The sequence below is a fragment of the Gouania willdenowi genome, chromosome 22 (assembly GCF_900634775.1).
Source record: "Gouania willdenowi chromosome 22, fGouWil2.1, whole genome shotgun sequence".
NCBI classification, from domain to species: Eukaryota; Metazoa; Chordata; class Actinopteri; order Blenniiformes; family Gobiesocidae; genus Gouania; species Gouania willdenowi.
The window spans coordinates 10,472,545-10,491,489 of NC_041065.1; the positions used below are offsets into that span (position 1 = coordinate 10,472,545).

An 18,945-nucleotide genomic window follows, 5' to 3' on the forward strand; every position below is an offset into this window, starting at 1 on the left:
ATTCACAGAAAAAAAAAATCCAAATAAACACTGTATAAATATAATCAATGATTATATGTTGACCAGTGGAGAATTACTTTAATCTGCTCTATGAACATAAATTCCAAGTTAAATTTAAATACAAGTCGGTCAATAGCCATTAAATATATGAATTCTAAAAGTGAATTAAAAAGAGCAGGATCTGACTGTTACCGGAGCTGCTCAGAGCTGCAGTCTAGTTTGTAGCGTTTGGGGTAGAAGCGTTCTAAAGCCTGCAGCAGAATCAGCTGTGATTTAGGCTGAGGAGAACCAGTAGGAGACGATGCACTGGAGCGATCCAGATCCCCATGTTCCACCTGTGGAAAGAGGACCAGATTATTAGGATTAGCAGGATACAGACAGCACACAAATAGATCGTTCTTAAAAACACCAGATTTAAAATTCAGAAATGTCTAAATTACAAGCGTACCCCACCCCCTTCAGCAGACTCTCTTTGTTCTTTTGTATATAGTTCATAAGAATTGTATATATTTGAACTTCTGAGTATGAAGATAATAGGTTAAATTAATTATAAATTCCAAATTAAATATAAATCAAGCAAAGGTTCACTCCCAAAAAGGTTGCAGAAAGATTTTTAGAGAGAGAAGGAAAACTATGGAAATGCTTAAAGGATGAAATATGAAATAAAATGAAGCAGCAACATAAACCAGTTTAAAAAACTTTTTAAATCATATATATATATAAATGTTAATATTAAACATGTATAGTAACAATAGTAATAGCTGAGACAATTAGTGTTGTTTGTTCTGTTTTTGTTCTTCTGAAGACTGCAGAAAATAAAAATTCTAATTAAAATGTCAGAGGAAGATCTTGGTTTAGATTCATAATATCTCTGTTTGTGATGGATGGATTTCCAGTGGGTGGCAGGTTTTTGTCTGAATTAGTTTTTTTTTTATTTTGAAGGGGATTTATTTGCCCCCTATCACTAGATGGTGGTAATGTGTTACTTTTACTAATGAGTTATTGTTTTTTAGCAAGTATTCAGATTTACAGTATTTATAATTAATTTAATATAAATAATATAAAAACCATTTTCACAGACCTGTGCCATGAGGGCTGCCACCTCCAGAGCCAGCTCTTTGTTCACAGGAAAATGGCCCTGCTGAACTTCATCATTGACTTGGTAGGCCAACAGGAGGCGCTCTCGCTCTGTCTCTCCTTTCACCTGAGATCTGAAACAAAGTCTGCACATACGTACGTAGAGAGAACCCAGTCATTATACCTGACTTTAGAGGCAATTACCAGAGGTGTAAAGAGTACTGATATATCCTAGTACGTAAGTAGAAGTACTGTTACTTGAGTAAGTCATACATAAAATACTCAGGTACAAGTAAAAAGTAGCTCAATGAAATAGTAAAAGTTAGTAGTTACTTTCACCACAATTGTCTATTTTTGGTAATAAATCTTGCCACTGTTCCCTTGCATACATGACATCTCATGTATAAACTTAAAAAGGAAGAGACCAAATCTTATACAATCGGAACCTAATTTATTTTCCACAAAGGCATCTGTATAAAATAGAAGGTTTTGTCAAAATGTACAAATTTTTTTTTTTAAACATAACACCAAAGAGTTCAATTTAAAATAATTATTTAATAAAAACAATTCAATACAATACAATTTAATTTCTGAACTCTAAAACAGTCCCAATCCAATTGTCATAATAAATTACTCAGTAATGGTTGGGTGTAGAAATGTAATGATTTACTTTACTTGTTTTCAAATGTACCTAAGTACAAGCAAAATTACTGATTTAGAAATATACTCAAAAAAGTACAAGTACCCATAAAAGCAACTCCTTTACCGTAACTTAAGTACTTGTAATCTATTACTTTCACCTCTGACAATTACCATTTCAATCACTTTTACAAATGCAGGAAATCTAAAATAAACTGTTAAAATTCTACGTCACAATGTCCTAAACTTGAGCTTTAAAGTCCGTGTAAAGCAAATTCTGACATTTTCTTCTAAACACATTAAATGGGTCATAAATGTATTCCTTGAAAAGTCATTCATCCATTTCTAATTGAATAGTGGAGCTAGGCGTCAAAAAGTGTTTCCAATTTCTGTGTTCAGGATTTAATGGACGGGTCAGAAATCAGGGACGCGTTACGTAAAGGAGCCATCATTAGCATAAACCTGACCCTGCTGCTGAAGCTCAGTAAACTGCCCCTAGCCAAAAACAAACCACACATTTAGACTCGGGAATAAAACGCGTCCGCTGGTGCTACATTTTTCATGAAATGAGCACTTTTATACACCATGTACAGTTGTTCGCTTCTATCGGGCGCAGTTTTGACTCAACCGGGCAGGGATGCACATATGTGGGCGGAGCAGACCTTTCCGCTGACACCTCTTTGGTCCGATCACTTTTGGAAGCACTATTGACGCGAGAGCCGCTTTCACATTGTTCTCTCCCATAAACACAGTAAGGAGGCGGCACCCTTCCCGCGCGTGGGCGTGGTTTCAGCGCCTCTAATTGACACGCCCCCAACATCTCAGAGCAGAGAGAAGTGCTTGTTTTTCCATGATTTTGAGACCTAATTTTTTATACTTTGCAATTTTTGTGTCATTATGTCAATGACGCATGTTTCTGTGTTGTGACAAATTCATAACACATTTATTTGTGCTTTACACCAACATTAAAAGCTCCTGTTGAAACAAATCAAATCTTACCTGCTCTTGTATGTAAGTCGAACAATACGCGTTCCCTCGTTCTTCCCAGGATGCATCTCTTTTAAAGTCTGTTCCCATTTGGAAATGACATCACAGATCTGACAAAAGAGATTCAGATCAGTTTCCAGCCATAGGCATTAATACTGGATGAGCGTGCGTGTGTGTGTGTGTTGACCCACGGTCCTACCTTGGCTGAGGGCTGCAGGCTGTGCTGCAGGTCTTTCCCTGATGGATCATCAGTGAAGAGAGCGAAACCCGTCAGCTGAGGCTTCCTCATTCCTATCCTCTGGTTCAGCGTGCTGAGGAACTCCTCTACAGTCGTGGAGCCATCGAATCCCACCACCTTTATAAGTCACACCCCCATTAACCATATATAACCAACTTCCACTGTCCACCTCTGAATGAGTGGCATGTAGTTCTGACGCAATAACTGTGCCAGGCCATTAGAAATACTGTCTGACAGCAGTGCATAGAAGCTAAAGATGCACCGATCAATACTGTGATCAGTCCCATACATGGCCGACAGTGATGCTCAGTTAAATGCGACATTTTTCTAGTGTAAAAGAGTTTAAATCTAATGTGATTCCACTTGTTATCAACACATATCGCTAAAACCGATTAATCCAAGGGTCATTAAATGCATCACCTTTGCTGATTTGGGTCAAACACTGGGGAATAGCAGAACTTTTGTAATGCTGTCTCCCTGGTAAGTGCACAGCTTATGCTATTTTTTTTGTATTAATTACTCTAATTTTATTATTAAGGGGTAGTTTAGGCAGCCTTTTAAATACGGTATGTTCATTTCTTTTGAAAAGTCATTATTTTTTTATAAAGTAAATAGTCCAACACGTGTTAGCTAAACTGCACTTTCGTTTTATTTTACATTTTCGTGTGTGCGTGTATGTGTGTGTTGGAGTACTGGGACTGGCTGTATTATTAAAGTTTCCTATGCCAGATTCCCATCAGTGTTCATTTTGTTGACAAAAAATGTTTCATCACGCATTTCGTTGACTACATTTTTTTAAAATGACAATAACTAGACTGTGACTAAATAAAAAGAAAAAATACATGTGAACAAAAACTATATTGATATTTTCCTGGACTAATAAAAAAGTAAATCGTAATTTAGTCACATGGTATGTAATCCAATCAGCACTCATGTGATCTTACGCACTGATCACATCAGAGGGGTATTCCATAAAGGAGGGTAAACAAACTCTGAGTCAATTCAAAAACTCTGGGTCAACATATCCCGGGATGGCAAACTCTGGGTATCGGATTCCATTACAGCTGGTATGAAGTGGGTCAATCAACCCTGAGTATGTAAACCTTGGGTTACTGACGTGCACGCGCGCGATAAAAAGCCATCATCAATGGATCGACAATGAGTCGAGCTGCCATGGCAATCACCCGGAAAATAGTGATTTATTCACCGTAATGGGTGAAATAAGCCAATGTTTGAGGAATATGAGCCTGTTCTAAAGGTGCGTTCAGTCTTCAGTGATTATAGTGGCTTAAATCACCTGTAATTAGTCACACTTTTTGGTCGCTTCATCACTTTATTGCTTCAGTGACGTGACGAGTGGTGAATAATATGAATAAAATGTGTCTGAGGAGACGTGTCAGCAGCATAGGATGTCTGCATAGAGAGTCCTCCTGTTACACTGGATATTAAGACAGTAAATGCCGCTTGATATTGCATCATTTATATTGATTTTTAATGTAATATTGTCGCCAGAGTCATCTCAACGTCCTAAAAAATGTCATAAAAAAACACTGAAGCGGGACGCAAACCTGTGACCTATCGCTTCTAAGAGCAGCGTCACAACTCACTGCGCCATCATTAAATTATCATCTCCTTTATATTATCCACAGGTCTGTATTCAGTGAACTTTACTACAGACGTCAGTAGATGTTATAATGCAGATCAACCTCTCAGTGTGTTTCACTTAATGATCTGTATCCACGATGTTATAAAGGAAACTACCGTTTGCACACAAAAAAAAAAAAAAAAAAAGCGACAACATTAGTAATGATGTGAACACGTCTGTGGTGTGTGATGTTACTAATGTGTTCCAGAGAAGAGTATTAAGGTTCATTAAAGTGTTCAGAAACGGTGTTCAGGTGGGCGGAGCCAGGTAGAAACCCAGGGTTTCTTTGATAAAACCTGCCAGTGACCAGGTTTAGTTCACGGACAATGTTGCCATGGTAACATACTCAGAGAAGAACATACCTCGCGTTTAGGAATGGGATACTCAGAGTTTCCCTCATTTGAACCTGAACATACTCAGAGTTTGAACATAACCCGCTTTATGGAATACCCCTCAGATCAGTCTGTGTGTGTTTACAAGCATTGATACCATCCAATATCAAGTTGATCAATGGTACTTGAATCTTAAAAAAAAATGGTATTGCTGCATAATAATTCCAGTAAGATTATTTTTTTCTTCTTTGTGAATAATATGTTAAGGTTTCCTTTATTCAGACAACTTTTCCTTAGGAAATCACTTTGATCTCCTGACATGTCTTATGCTGTATATTTTAGTCGACGATAATCTCAATGCTATATTATTGCGGTAAAATTAGACTTCTATTGAAATATTTTGAATACTTGGACTAAAACTAAGTCAAAAGGCTAAAAGTAAATCAAAATTTGCTATATTAAATAACAGCAATCCACATTACAGTGGATATATTGTGTTTACAGCATATTGCATTTATAAGGGACAAGAATAGTTAATTCATTTAAATTGTTTTTTAAGTTAAAGTTTGATGAAAACTTAACTTTAAAAAAATAATTATATATGTAATTTATATATATGTAATAAGTGACTTTTTTCAAAAACTGGACTAAAAACAATCAGCAAAAAGTGTTCCTATCGGGCCCGGGGCAGTTCCTGGGTTTGCGGTTTTTTGCACATATACTTGTATACGATGCACTGGCACGCTTTGGGATGTGGGATAAAACTCATGCTGGGCTTAACTTTAGACATGTAACACTGCTCTCCCTTTTTATATCCTTCCTATAATAAAAGATTTCTTACCCTTCCTTAGGGAGGGCTGGTGATGGTCACAATTAAGCAATAAAATAAATCAATTTATTTTATTGCAATAACAAAACATGCATTGCTGTCTCATAATGATTGCACTTCTTGTAGTGTTGACCTTTGACAGCATGTGCAGACAAGAGAAAAAAAAAAGGTGTTCCTATATATGGATGATAATGACATAATACAAGGCAGATGTCTGAGTGCAACAGTAAGGCTGCTGCTGTGATACCTGATACGTGTTGTTCATGAAGTGAACGGGGATGCTGAAAGGTAGTGAGTGGTGGTAGGGATTCCTCAGCAGGATGGAAACAATCTCCATCCGTGATGGTCGAGCCTCACGCTCTCCGTTCTGTAAAGTTCTCTCTAGAGATCTTTGGCAGTACACGGCATATTTACCCACCTCGCTCCTGTTGACAGTGAGTAGTAAAACAACAACACACACACGCACAGAATTACATGAAGTTTGTGAGTTTTTTGGGGGTAAATAATAAAACTAGGAGACTTAAAGGGATCCTCCGCTCTTTTTACAAATGTGGCCTAAAACCTTTGAAATGTCCTTATTAGAAGATCTATGTCTAACAAAAGGCATTATTTTGCACCATAATCATTTTATTAACTTTTAAAACTGGGACTACTTTACCCTGTGCGCCGCCATGTTGAAATGGGAGTGAGACGTAAATCGCCCCTTTTAGTCCATTGAGTTCTATAGGAGGTGAAGCATTCAGGATCATTTAGCCACTTTTTCAGTCAAAATGATAACTTGTGCTGCTTTGGGTTGCTCTAAAATCAGTAAAAGTTAAAAAGTTGATGTGAACCTCTTCTGTTTACCAAAATTTGATAAACAAAATCCATGAGCCAAAAAAATCTGTGACCACAGGGGGTGACAGTTTCATCTCTGCTGCTTCGTAGATGGCATGAAGAAGAGAAAAAAATCTAAACTTCAAACCATTAAACCATACCTTCAACCATTTCTGACAAGAACACTGGTATCACGTACTGAGTTTACCTCCGTACTGAGATTATAACCCTAACTTTAACCTAACCCTTACCCTAACATAACTCGGCAGTCGGCAGTAATGAGCAGCAGTTTGAGGAGCTGGTTGCCTGTATTTACATGCATGGAGCTCTTCTTCTCTTCTTCATGCCATCTATGAAACAGCAGAGTTGGAACTATCGCCCCCTGTGGTCTCGGGTTTTTTCTGCTCATGAATTTTGTTTATCAAATTTCGATAAACAAAAGAGGTTTACATGAACTTTTTTAACTTTTACTGATTTTTAGAGCAACCCAAAGCAGCACAAGTTGTCATTTTGACTGAAAAAGTTGCTAAAGATCCTAAATGCTTCACCTTCTATAGAACTCAATGAACTAAATGGGGCTAATCACGTCACCAATGACATCATTCCAACATGGCAGCACACAGGGTGACCCGGGGTTTCCACTGGATACATCTCCGCTGCGCCACGGCACCGATCCGGTATTTCACCGCTGTCCGCCGTCCGGTAATTCACACCGGTTGCATTTTGAGTGCGCCGCGGTGCGCTCCGGTTGAACGAGTGTGACGTCAGACAGAGCAGTTCTCACAATATTTATATAATCACGCGAGAATGCGGTTAAATGTATGTGTTATAAACAACAATAAACAGATAAACAGGTCAATGTTCCTAACAAAGGAGAACAAGAAGGTTGGACTCTGGATTTATCAGTCACATTTCATAGGAACAGCCAACAGGGAAGAGATAAAACTGCACCAGTAAAACATGAACTAAATCAAAGTTGTTGCAGTTTACAGTGTAGTTACAGTATGAGAGGAATCAATATAGTGGTTGTGAATTTGTTTTTACACATTATGACATTTTGGTGATGTATTTACTTGAAATATAATCTCAACCCCGTGAACTGCCACCTTAACGTGGTGGGGTTGTTTGAGTGCCCGAATGATCCAAGGAGCTATGTTGTCTGGGGCATTTTGCCCCTGGTAGGGTCTCCCATGTCAAACAGGTCCTTGGTGACAGGTCAGACTAAGCGCAGTTCAGAAGACCCTCTATGGATTTAATAAGAGCAAGGACCGTGACGTCGCCCGGTATTGCGCAGCCGGGGCCCCACCCTGGAGCCAGGCCTGGGGTTGGGGCTCGAATGCGACCGCCTGGTGGTCGAGCCTTTGCCCACGGGGCCCGGCCGGACCTAGCCCGAAAGGACGACATGGGCCCGCCCTCCTGTGGACCCACCATTCGCAGAGGGATCCGTAGGGGTCGGGTGCAGAGATCACTGGGTGGCGGTCGAGGGGGGTTGCCTCGGCGGCCCGGTCCGCATCCACAGCTTCTGGCTGTTGGGACATGGAACGTCACCTCGCTGGATGGGAAGGAGCCTGAACTTGTGCGGGAGGTTGAGAGGTACCGGCTAGATATAGTCGGGCTCACCTCCACACACAGCTTGGGCTCTGGATCCCAACTCCTGGAGAGAGGCTGGACGCTCCACTTCTCTGGCGTTGCCCGCGGGGAGAGGCTGGGGTGGGCTTGCTTATTGCCCCCCAGCTCAGCCGCCACGAGTTGAAGTTTACCCCAGTGAACGAGAGGGTCGCGTCCCTACGCCTTCGGGTTGGGGACAGGTCTCTCACCGTTGTTTCGGCCTACGGGCCCAACATTGGCGCAGAGTACCCGGCCTTCTTGGAGTCCCTGGGAAGGGTACTAGACGGTGTCCCGACTGGGGACTCCATTGTTCTACTCGGGGACTTCAACGCCCACGTGGGCTGCGACAGTGAGACCTGGACAGGGGTGATTGGGAAGAACGGCCTCCCCGATCTGAACCCGAGTGGTGTTTTGTTATTGGACTTCTGTGCTAGTTACAGTTTGTCCATAACAAACACCATGTTCGAGCACAAGGGTGTCCATAAGTGCACGTGGCACCAGGACACTCTAGGCTGGAGGTCGATAATCGACTTTGTAGTTGTATCACCTGATCTCCGGCCGCGTGTCTCGGACACTCGGATAAAGAGAGGGACTGAGCTGTCAACCGATCACCACCTGGTGGTGAGCTGGATCCTCTGGCAGGGGAGGAAGCCGGTCAGACCTGGCAGGCCTAAACGTGTGGTGAGGGTCTGTTGGGAACGTCTGGTGGATCCCTCTGTCAGTGGGGTCTTCAACTACCACCTCCGGATGAGCTTCTCCCAGATCCCGAAGGAGGTGGGAGACATGGAGTCCGAGTGGACCATGTTCTCCTCCTCCATTGTCGATGCGGCCGTTCGCAGCTGTGGCTGTAAAGTCTCTGGTGCCTGTCGCGGCGGCAATCCCCGAACCCGGTGGTGGCGCCCGGAAGTAAGGGATGCCGTCAAGCTGAAGAAGGAGACCTACCTGGCCTTTTTGGCGGGGAGGACTCCGGAGGCAGCCGAGAGGTACCGGCAGGCCAAGCGGGCTGCAGCCCGCGCGTTTGCAAAGGCAAAAACTCGGGTCTGGGAGGAGTTCGGAGAAGCCATGGAGGAGGACTATCGGTCGGCCTTGAAGAGATTCTGGCAAACCGTTCGGCGCCTCAGGAGGGGGAAGCAGTGCTTCACCAACACTGTTTACAGTGCAGGGGGGGGGAGCTGCTGACCTCAAATGGAGATATTGTCGGGCGGTGGAAGGAGTACTTCGAGGGTCTCCTCAATCCCACTGCCACAGTTTCTGATGAGGAAGCAGAGGCTGGGGACTCAGAGGCGGACTCGCCCACCACCCGGGCTGAAGTCACCGAGGTGGTTGAAAAGCTCCTTGGGGGCAGGCCCCGGGGGTGGATGAGATTCGTCCTGAGTACCTTAAGTCTCTGGATGTTGCAGGACTGTCTTGGTTGACACGTCTCTGCAACATCGCGTGGCAGTTGGGGACAGTACCTCTGGATTGGCAGACCGGAGTGGTGGTCCCTCTCTTTAAGAAGGGGGATCGGAGGGTGTGCTCCAACTACAGAGGGATCACACTCCTCAGCCTCCCCGGCAAGGTCTACTCCAGCGTGCTGGAGAGGAGGATCCGGCCGATAGTCGAACCTCGAATTCAGGAAGAACAATGCGGTTTTCGTCCCGGTCGCGGCACACTGGACCAGCTCTATACCCTTCATCGGGTGCTCGAGGGTTTGTGGGAGTTCGCCCAACCAGTCCACATGTGCTTTGTGGATCTGGAGAAGGCGTTCGACCGTGTCCCTCGTGGTGCCCTGTGGGGGGTGCTGCGGGAGTATGGGGTCCAGGGCCCTTTGCTGAGGGCTGTCCGTTACCTGTATGACCGCAGCAGGAGCCTGGTTCGCATTGCCGGGAGTAAGTCAGACCTGTTCCCAGTGCATGTTGGTCTCCGCCAGGGCTGCCCTTTGTCACCGGTTCTGTTCATTACTTTTATGGACAGAATTTCTAGGTGCAGCCAGGGACCTGAGGGGGTCCGATTTGGGAACCTCAGGATTTCATCTCTGCTGTTTGCAGATGATGTTGTTCTGTTGGCTTCCTCAAATCAGGACCTTCAGCGAGCACTGGGGCGGTTTGCAGCAGAGTGTGAAGCGGCCGGGATGAGGATCAGCACCTCCAAATCTGAGGTTCTCCACCGGAAAAAGGTGGCTTCCCCTCTCTGGGTCAGTGGAGAGTCCTTGCCTCAAGTGGAGGAGTTCAAGTATCTTGGGGTCTTGTTCACGAGTGAAGGTAGGATGGAGCGTGAGATCGATAGACGGATCGGTGCAGCGTCGGCAGTGATGCGGTCGCTGTATCGGACTGTTGTGGTGAGTTGGGGGGCAAAGCTCTCAATTTGCTGATCGATCTACGTTCCTACCCTCACCTATGGTCATGAGATTTGGGTAATGACCGAAAGGACAAGATCGCGGATACAGGCGGCCGAAATTAGTTTCCTTCGCAGGGTGGCTGGGCGCACCCTTCGAGATAGGGTGAGAAGCTCAGTCACCCGGGAGGAGCTCGGAGTAGAGTCGCTGCTCCTTCACGTCGAAAGGAGCCAGCTGAGGTGGCTCGGGCATCTGTTTCGGATGCCTCCTGGTCGCCTCCCTCGGGAAGTGTTTCAGGCATGTCCTATTGGGAAGAGGCCTTGTGGAAGGCCCAGGACACGTTGGAGGGACTGTGTCTCTGAGCTGGCCTGGTGTCGCTTCGGGGTCCCCCCAGAACGGCTGGAGGAGGTGTGCGTGGATCGGGAGGTCTGGGCATCTCTGCTGAGACTGCTGCCTCCGTGACCCGGCCCCGGATTAAGCGGAAGAAGATGGATGGATGGATGGATAATCTGAAGGGTTTTATTTTGAAAAGTAACTCGATATTTTATCGCGGAATACGTGCTTAATTTCCTGTTTAGCTTCATTTGCTCTGTGCTGATTGATGCGTCGTGCTCCGGTGTCTGCCAGAAATAGAAGCCCTGCGTATATCTGGCGCAGGGCACCGGACTACCGCATCTGGGAAGGAGCTGACATGCACCGCAGCGGACCCGGTGGAAATTAACACACAGACTAAAATGGAAACACATCAGCTCCGGTGACGCGGCAGTGACGTAATGCAGCGGAGCCGCAACCAGTGGAAATTGGGGGTAAAGTAGTCACAGTTTTAAAAGTTAATAAAACAAATACGGTGTAAAATAATGTGTTTTGTTAGGCATTGATCTTCTAATAAGAACATTTCAAAGGTTTTAGGCTACATATGTAAAAAGAGTGGAGAATCCCTTTAAGTGAGCTCACCTTGGGTCAGCATTGTGTTGCAGGTATTGTTTCAAATACCAGAGGAAATGTTGTTGAGGAAGGAACACGGCAACACACAAGGACAACATCTGCCAACACTACAGAAGGGAATCAAAGAGTGAAAAAAAAAAGATGTAAACATTTGGTAAAAGAATAAAGAATCATGATGAAAGCTGCTGACCTGAGTCAGGGAGTAGTTGTGAGGCGTCCGATGATTGGTTTGCTTGATGAGCTGACAGTACATTTCATTCTGCAGCTCGGGGTGTGTGAGGCACACCTGCAAAGCATTCTGGGCCAGCGAGGTGTGGTAATCGACTGATGGAGACTCGACCAGCACGTTGATAAAGAGCTGGCAGGACTGCAGACGCAGGAGAGGATTCACTATTTTAGACTTGAGACGTTACATGACACGCACAAAAACAAAAAACAGAGCGACTGAAAAAAAAAAGCACAAAAAAAACAGAGCGACTGAAAAAAAAAAAGCACAAAAAAACAGATCTAGTCGAGGGAGAGAAAAAACAATCACAATTTTTATTTCTTTTTGGTCTTCATTTTTTTTGTCTTGATTTTTTTGTTTGGTCTTTCCAGTAATGTTTTTTTTTGTTTTTGTTTTTCTATTTCGAGACGCCTGCAAGCTCCTCCCACACACACACCACATGTGGAGGCAAGCAGCAGTTCCGAAATAGTAACAGATGAAAACGACGAGAGAGAGAGGAAAAAAAAAAAAAACAGGAATGGAAAAAAAGTTAAGAAAAAAAAATTTGACTGAAAGAAAATCAAAGCTAAAAAAGATTAAGCCTAAAAAAGAACAAAAAAAAAAAAAAACAGACAAAAAAGTTAATAATTTGTTAATAAATTATGATTTCTGTTTTCTTCCACTACTAGATCAGTTTTTTTCTTTCTCAGTGGCCCTACTCCTCTTCTATACACTTCACTACCAGCAGGTGGAGACAGAAACACACCATGAAATCCAAAGTACTGCATCATAAATACAGAGAAAACTGGGCCCAGAACATGCCACCAAAAATGGAAGAGAACTTTAAGCTCCTCAAAGAAGAGCTTAAAGAAATGATTAAGGACATGAGACAGGATTTCACGTCCTTAGGAGAGGATCTATCTACGAAGATGGAGATGAAGATGGAGAACATGACGAATGCCCTGGAGAAATCATTGAAAATACTGGAGAATGATGTCAAGGTACTGAAAGAAGAAAATGCAAAGAATGCTGAAAAGATAAAAACGCTGGATGCGAGGGTTGAAGATTTGGAAAGAAAAGAAAGAGAAAAGGATGTCATCATCACGGGCCTAAAGATAAGGCCAAGGAGCTACGCCAGTGCAATAAGACAAACAGAGGATCCGACCATCGAAGACGAAAAATCGATTGAAGAACAGGTGATTGATTACCTGGACTCGAAAGGTATTGAAGTGAACCCAGACAACATCAACTACTGCCAGCTGCTGCCAAAACGCAAAGACACCAGAGATGTGAAAATTACATTCACCAACGTGAAATATAAAGCTGAAATAATGAAACAAGGAAGAAAACTGGCGGGAACGATGGTGTTTATGAACGAGAACCTGACGAAGCAGAATGCAAGTATCGCATGGAAAGCACGCCAACTGAAGAAAGGAGGGAAAATTGTGAAAACTTGGACCAGAGGCTGCAGGATTTACATTACACCCCTAGGAGGAGAAAATGGAAAACCCGTTCTACTCCAAAGGATGGAAGACCTGGAAAAATACGAATGAGGTACCTAAAAGCCAAGAACACTGATAAAAATCATGGATATGGACAGAACCACTAAAAATCATCCACAACATCATCAACATCAACAACGGGAGATTAATCAAGTAGACGAAGTGGACCCAAATAACTTTTCACATTGGAAACAATACACGAACTGCCATTACTACACAGAGAATGACTTCAAAGTGGAAAATAAGAAGGAAAAAGGTCTGTCACTTGTTCACTGTAATTGTCGCAGTATGTATGCAAATTTTGAAGACATTAAGGATTACATCTCTACTTTGTATAGGTTTGATATAATAGCACTATCAGAAACTTGGATGACAGAAAAAAAAGGCATGGATTTTATGATAAGAGGATATAAATTTGTCTATAAGAACAGATTACATAAGCCAGGAGGAGGGGTAGCACTATTCATAAAAGAAAATATTGAGATGGAGATTATAGAGTCTTTGAGTTTAACTGTGGAAGAAGTAATGGAATGTATAACAGTGAAAATTACAAGTCCAGAGGGATGTAAGATAATAATCTGTTGTTTATATCGTGCACCTGACTGTAAAATAGACATATTTAATGAGAAATTAACTAAAATGATAGAAGAAATTAAAAATAAGAGATTACTGATATGTGGAGACTTCAATATAAACATTTTAAATCCTTTAAAAAATACACACATTGAAGACTTCACCAATTGCATGTACACAAATGGATTAAAACCTCTCATAACGCAACCAACCAGAATTAATAAACACAGCTCAACACTGATAGATAACATCTTCACAAACATACAAAACACAGATGTAAAGAGTGGTATATTAATAAATGACATTTCAGATCATTTACCAATATTTATGATACTAAACACAAAAGAGAAGAAGAACCGTGAAAACCATAACACACAGACATACAGGAGACTGGAAGGAGAAAAACAACTAGAAAACTTTAAACAACAGATAAAAAGAGAGACGTGGGAGAGTGTCTTCAAGGAAGAAGACGTGAACGTAGCATATGACACATTTACAGACACAATAACGACAATATACGATAAATGCTGCCCTTTGAAACACATAACAACCAAAAGTAAAATAAACAATGTACCATGGATTAATAAAATAGTCAACGTATGCAAAAAGAAAAACATATTATATAAAAAATATATAACAGAAAAAACATTAAAAGCAGAAGTACGTTACAAAAAATACAGAAACAAAGTTAATAATTTACTAAGAGAAAAAAAAAGAGAATATTATGAAAAACAATTAAAAGAGAATAAAAACAAAAACAAAAAATTGTGGGAAATAATAAACAATATAACCATGCGCAAATGCAAAGAAAATTTTTTTATAATAAACAATGTAAAAGAATACAATAAAAACATAATAGCACAAGAACTCAACAGTTTTTTCATAAATACTGGAAAAAACACAGAGAAAGGAATAAATAAACACCCAACACTTAAATGGAACCATTATGACAATGAGAAGAAAGACATTGATAAGTACCTTGTACTTGAAGAAGTAACAGAAGCAGAGGTGGACAGAATAATCACTACCTGTACCTCAAAAAAATCCAGAGACATTAATAATCTAACTATGAGTCTAATAAAAACCATAACAGCTGAAATAACCCCGCCATTAACACATATAAGTAATCTCTCATTCAAGAATGGTGTTTTCCCAGAAAAGATGAAAATTGCAAAAATCAGACCGATTTACAAGGGTGGAGAAAAATGGAATTTCACTAATTATCGACCTATATCAATATTACCACAATTATCAAAAATTCTGGAAAAACTGTTCATGAACAGACTCGACAAATTTATAGAAGACAATAATATACTACATGAAGGACAATATGGATTTAGAAAAGGACGTTCAACAGCAATGGCTATAATTGACATCACGGAGAATATAAGAGAAGCATTAGAAAAAAAACTATTTGTATTCGGAATTTTTCTGGACCTAAAAAAAGCCTTTGACACAATTAATCACGATATTCTTGAACAAAAACTTCAAAATTACGGAATAAAGTACAACGCCTTAAAATGGATTAAAAGCTATATGACAAATAGGAAACAATATGTTGACTTTGAAGAACACATATCAAAATGCCAAACTATACAATGTGGTGTTCCACAGGGTTCAATTTTAGGGCCAAAACTGTTCATTCTATACATAAACAACATTTTCAAAGTCTCAAATTGCCTCAAACTAACGTTGTTTGCAGATGACACAACCATTCTATGCACAGGCAAAGACATTAACACTCTAATAGAGTCAACAAATGAGGAACTATTAAAAATTCAAACTTGGTTAGATGTAAACAAATTAGCCCTAAATAGCCCTCAGTAAAACAAAATTCATTAATTTCGGAAAGAGAAATAAAACGGTAGATATAAGACTGAAACTAAACATGGAAATAATAGAACAAGTAAAAGAATATAGGGTACTTGGAGTGTGGATGGACGACAAGCTGACCTGGAAAAAACATATACAAATAGTTAAAAACAAAGTTGCCAAAAGCAGTTACATCCTATGGAAGCTTCAACAAATCCTACATACCAAATCACTTAAAACAATCTATTCTTCACTCATAGCATCGCACTTAAATTACTGCTCCGAAATATGGGGTAATAACTACAAAACGTATCTTGAACCACTATTTAAACAACAAAAAAAAGCTATAAGAATTTTACATAAAGTACCACACAACGCACACACAAACAATTTATTTGAGAAATCAAAATACCTAAAACTGCAAGAAATAATACACTACAACACACAAATACACGCATTTAGGGCTGCATCAAAAAAACTACCACATCGAATACAAAAACGTTTCACATACAATCAAAATCCCTATGAATTCAGACATAATAATGTGTTTAGACCAAACAGGGTCATATCAAACGTTGGCAAACATAGTACTGTGCATAGAGCCATGAACCTCTGGAACAGCCTTGACGAAGAGACACAACAGTCAGATAATCTGAAACAATTTAAGGACAAAACGAGGAGTACATTTTTACACACATACAGATCTCAAGTCAACTCTTCATTGAACGCTACAGCGACGACATGGAACTCATCAACTGGTCATTGAGCACCATTGACAAAATCTTCTCAACGAGGCAATTGCTTCAGCACGAAATACCGTGTCCAAAGGACACATACCCAGGTGGATATGTCATGGATGCACGAGGGAGAAGCCAGATGTTGAAGATGTGGAGGACATCTATCTGCTAGGAGTCATGATCTTTGGCCTGCTAATGATGGGGGTATGTGTATGTGCATGTGCCTTCCGGATGGATCGTAAGCAGAGGCGACTTTCAGAGGATATGAAGGTACTCCGAAAGAAGAAGAAATTTACGTTTGGAGAGTTGGAGGAACGTAAACAACGACTGGAAAAGAAAGCCCGAGGAAATACGGAGGAAAGAGACAGTGAAGAGGAGTAACACCAGGAACAATGACTGCAGACGAGAACACATCACAAAAAAAGGGACAAAAAAAAAGGGAAGAAACGAGGTTGGATGTAAAATTATCTGTGTTCAAATTAGGGGACGGATCTGGATAAGCATAATGCTTTTTTCCGTCGCCCTTTCCGGCATGAAAAAGGACAAAAAAAAGGACAAAAAAAGGACAAAAAAAAAAAAAAAAAAAACAATGATGTGATTTTGCTCTGAATGTCAAATGAATTTCTGTGAATGCAACCATGTCGGAAATGAACTGAATAAATAAATAAAAAGCCATAGCCTGTCTTAAGATCTGCCAACCTGCTGTTGTACATTATTAGGGGTCAGGAAGCCCATTGTTATCCTGCATATCGCACAAACATTCATTCCCATACCAGATTACCATAGCTATAAAAACAGGTTGATCGTCCTAAACGTGGCACTACATCAAGCCTCTAAAGTTCAGGATTTTGAAAATTCCCAACAAATCAATTATATGTGCTACAGATTTGCAACTTTCACCAAAAACTTAGCCCTCAAAACTAAAGAAACACTTGTACATTAATATCTTTCATGTTACAGTGGTTCCCAAACTTTTCACAGTCATGTACCCCTTCAGACATTGAACCTGAAGCCATGTACCCCCTACTCCTGCACACTTAAAAACATAATGTAATGTCATATACAATGTAGCCCTACAGCACAAATCTGGCCCTTCAGACCATCAAATTTGGCCTGCAGGAAAAAGTTAAAAAGATAGAAAAAACAAATTATTGTCCAGATTACCAAATAATTTATTTTTTTATTTTTATTTATTCAGTTTATTTCCGACATGGTTGCCTTCACAGAAGTTTTATTATTTCATTTTTTTTTGTTTTGTACATGTCGAAAAAGGAGACGAGAGAAGCAGTTTGCTTATCTAGGTCCAGTCCCCTGTTTAAAACACAAAACACAAACACAAAATTTACATCAAAGCTTGTCTCTCTGGTCAAACAGTCTTTGGTTCTCCTGAGCACAATTACAATTTTTTTTTTTTGTTCTTTTTTATGTAGAATTCATTCTCATATGTAGTCAGTGTTGTCTTTTTTTATTCCTTCTCCTCTCCCTCGTCGTTCGTGTCGTCCTTCTTCCCTGCAGATTTAATTCCCAGCCGTTGTTTGCGTTCCTCGTGTTGTTGTGATCTTCTGTTCGTGAAGATTGAGTCAATTGTGTTCATTGACCAGTTGATAAATTCCATCTCGTCGATGTGTTGATCACGTATTCTTGTAATAATGTGTTCTGACTTTTTTCTTTATATCTAGTCAAGTTTGCAGCTTGTTTTGTCTCTGCATCAAGGCTATTCCAGCTGGAGATAGCTCTGTTGACAGTGCTGTATTTTCCAATGTTAGATTTAACCCTTTTTTGTATAAACACATTACTATGTCTTAGTTCATAAGCAGTTTGTTTGTATATGAAACGTTTTTGTATTTGATATGGGAGTGTTTTAAGAGATGCCCTAAATGCCAGAATTTGTGTGTTATAGTGTATTATTTCTTGCAGTTTTAGGTATTTGGCCTTTTCAAATAGTTCGTTTGTGTGTGCGTTGTGTGGTGCTTTATATAGAATTCTACTTGCTTTTTTTTGGAGTTTAAATAAAGGTTCAAGATACGTTTTGTAGGTGTTTCCCCAGATTTCTGAGCAGTAATTTAAATGTGACCCCAACAAGGGAAGAATAGATCGTCTTCAGTGATTTGGTATGTAGTATTTGTTGTAATTTCCATAGGATGTAGGTGCTTTTAGCAACTTTGTTTTTAACTACTTGTATGTGCTTTTTCCAGGTCAGTTTCTCATCTATCTACACTCCTAGTGCTCTATATTCTTTTACTTGTTCAATTATGTCCGTGTCTACTTTCAGTATAATGTTAATTTTGTTTTGCTGACGTTTAGGGCTAGTTTATTTACATTGAGCCATGTTTGGATTTTTGATAGTTCCTCAGTCGTGGTTTCTATTAGAGTTTTAATGTCTTTACCTGAGCATAGGATGGTTTCATCGTCTGCAAACAACGTTAGTTTGAGGCAATTTGGGACTTTGAAGATGTCGTTTATATATAAAATGAACAGTTTTGGCCCTAAAATCAAATCTTGTGGCACACCACATTGTATGGTTTGGCATATTGATATGTTGTGTTCGAAGTCAACATATTGTCTCCTATTTCTCATATAACTTTTAATCCAGTTTAGGGCATTGTGCCTAATGCCGTAGTTTTGAAGTTTTTCTTCCAGAATGTCATGGTTTATTGTGTCAAATGCTTTTTTAAGGTCCAAAAAA

General features: G+C 40.7%; 1 protein-coding gene across 2 annotated transcripts in view; it reads right to left on the reverse strand.

The window, feature by feature from the left end:
• The window catches only part of plekhh1 (pleckstrin homology domain containing, family H (with MyTH4 domain) member 1), an 84,028-nt gene that overhangs the window by 11,954 nt on the left and 53,129 nt on the right, over positions 1-18,945 (reverse strand). For both annotated transcript variants that reach the window (XM_028438641.1, XM_028438640.1), the window contains exons 20-26: positions 11,621-11,797; positions 11,440-11,537; positions 5,995-6,172; positions 2,903-3,058; positions 2,716-2,813; positions 1,082-1,223; positions 193-335 (exon numbers count right to left, since the gene is read on the reverse strand). In XM_028438641.1, the coding sequence (XP_028294442.1) occupies positions 193-335; positions 1,082-1,223; positions 2,716-2,813; positions 2,903-3,058; positions 5,995-6,172; positions 11,440-11,537; positions 11,621-11,797 (992 nt within the window). The remainder of the gene's footprint in view (positions 1-192; positions 336-1,081; positions 1,224-2,715; positions 2,814-2,902; positions 3,059-5,994; positions 6,173-11,439; positions 11,538-11,620; positions 11,798-18,945) is intronic.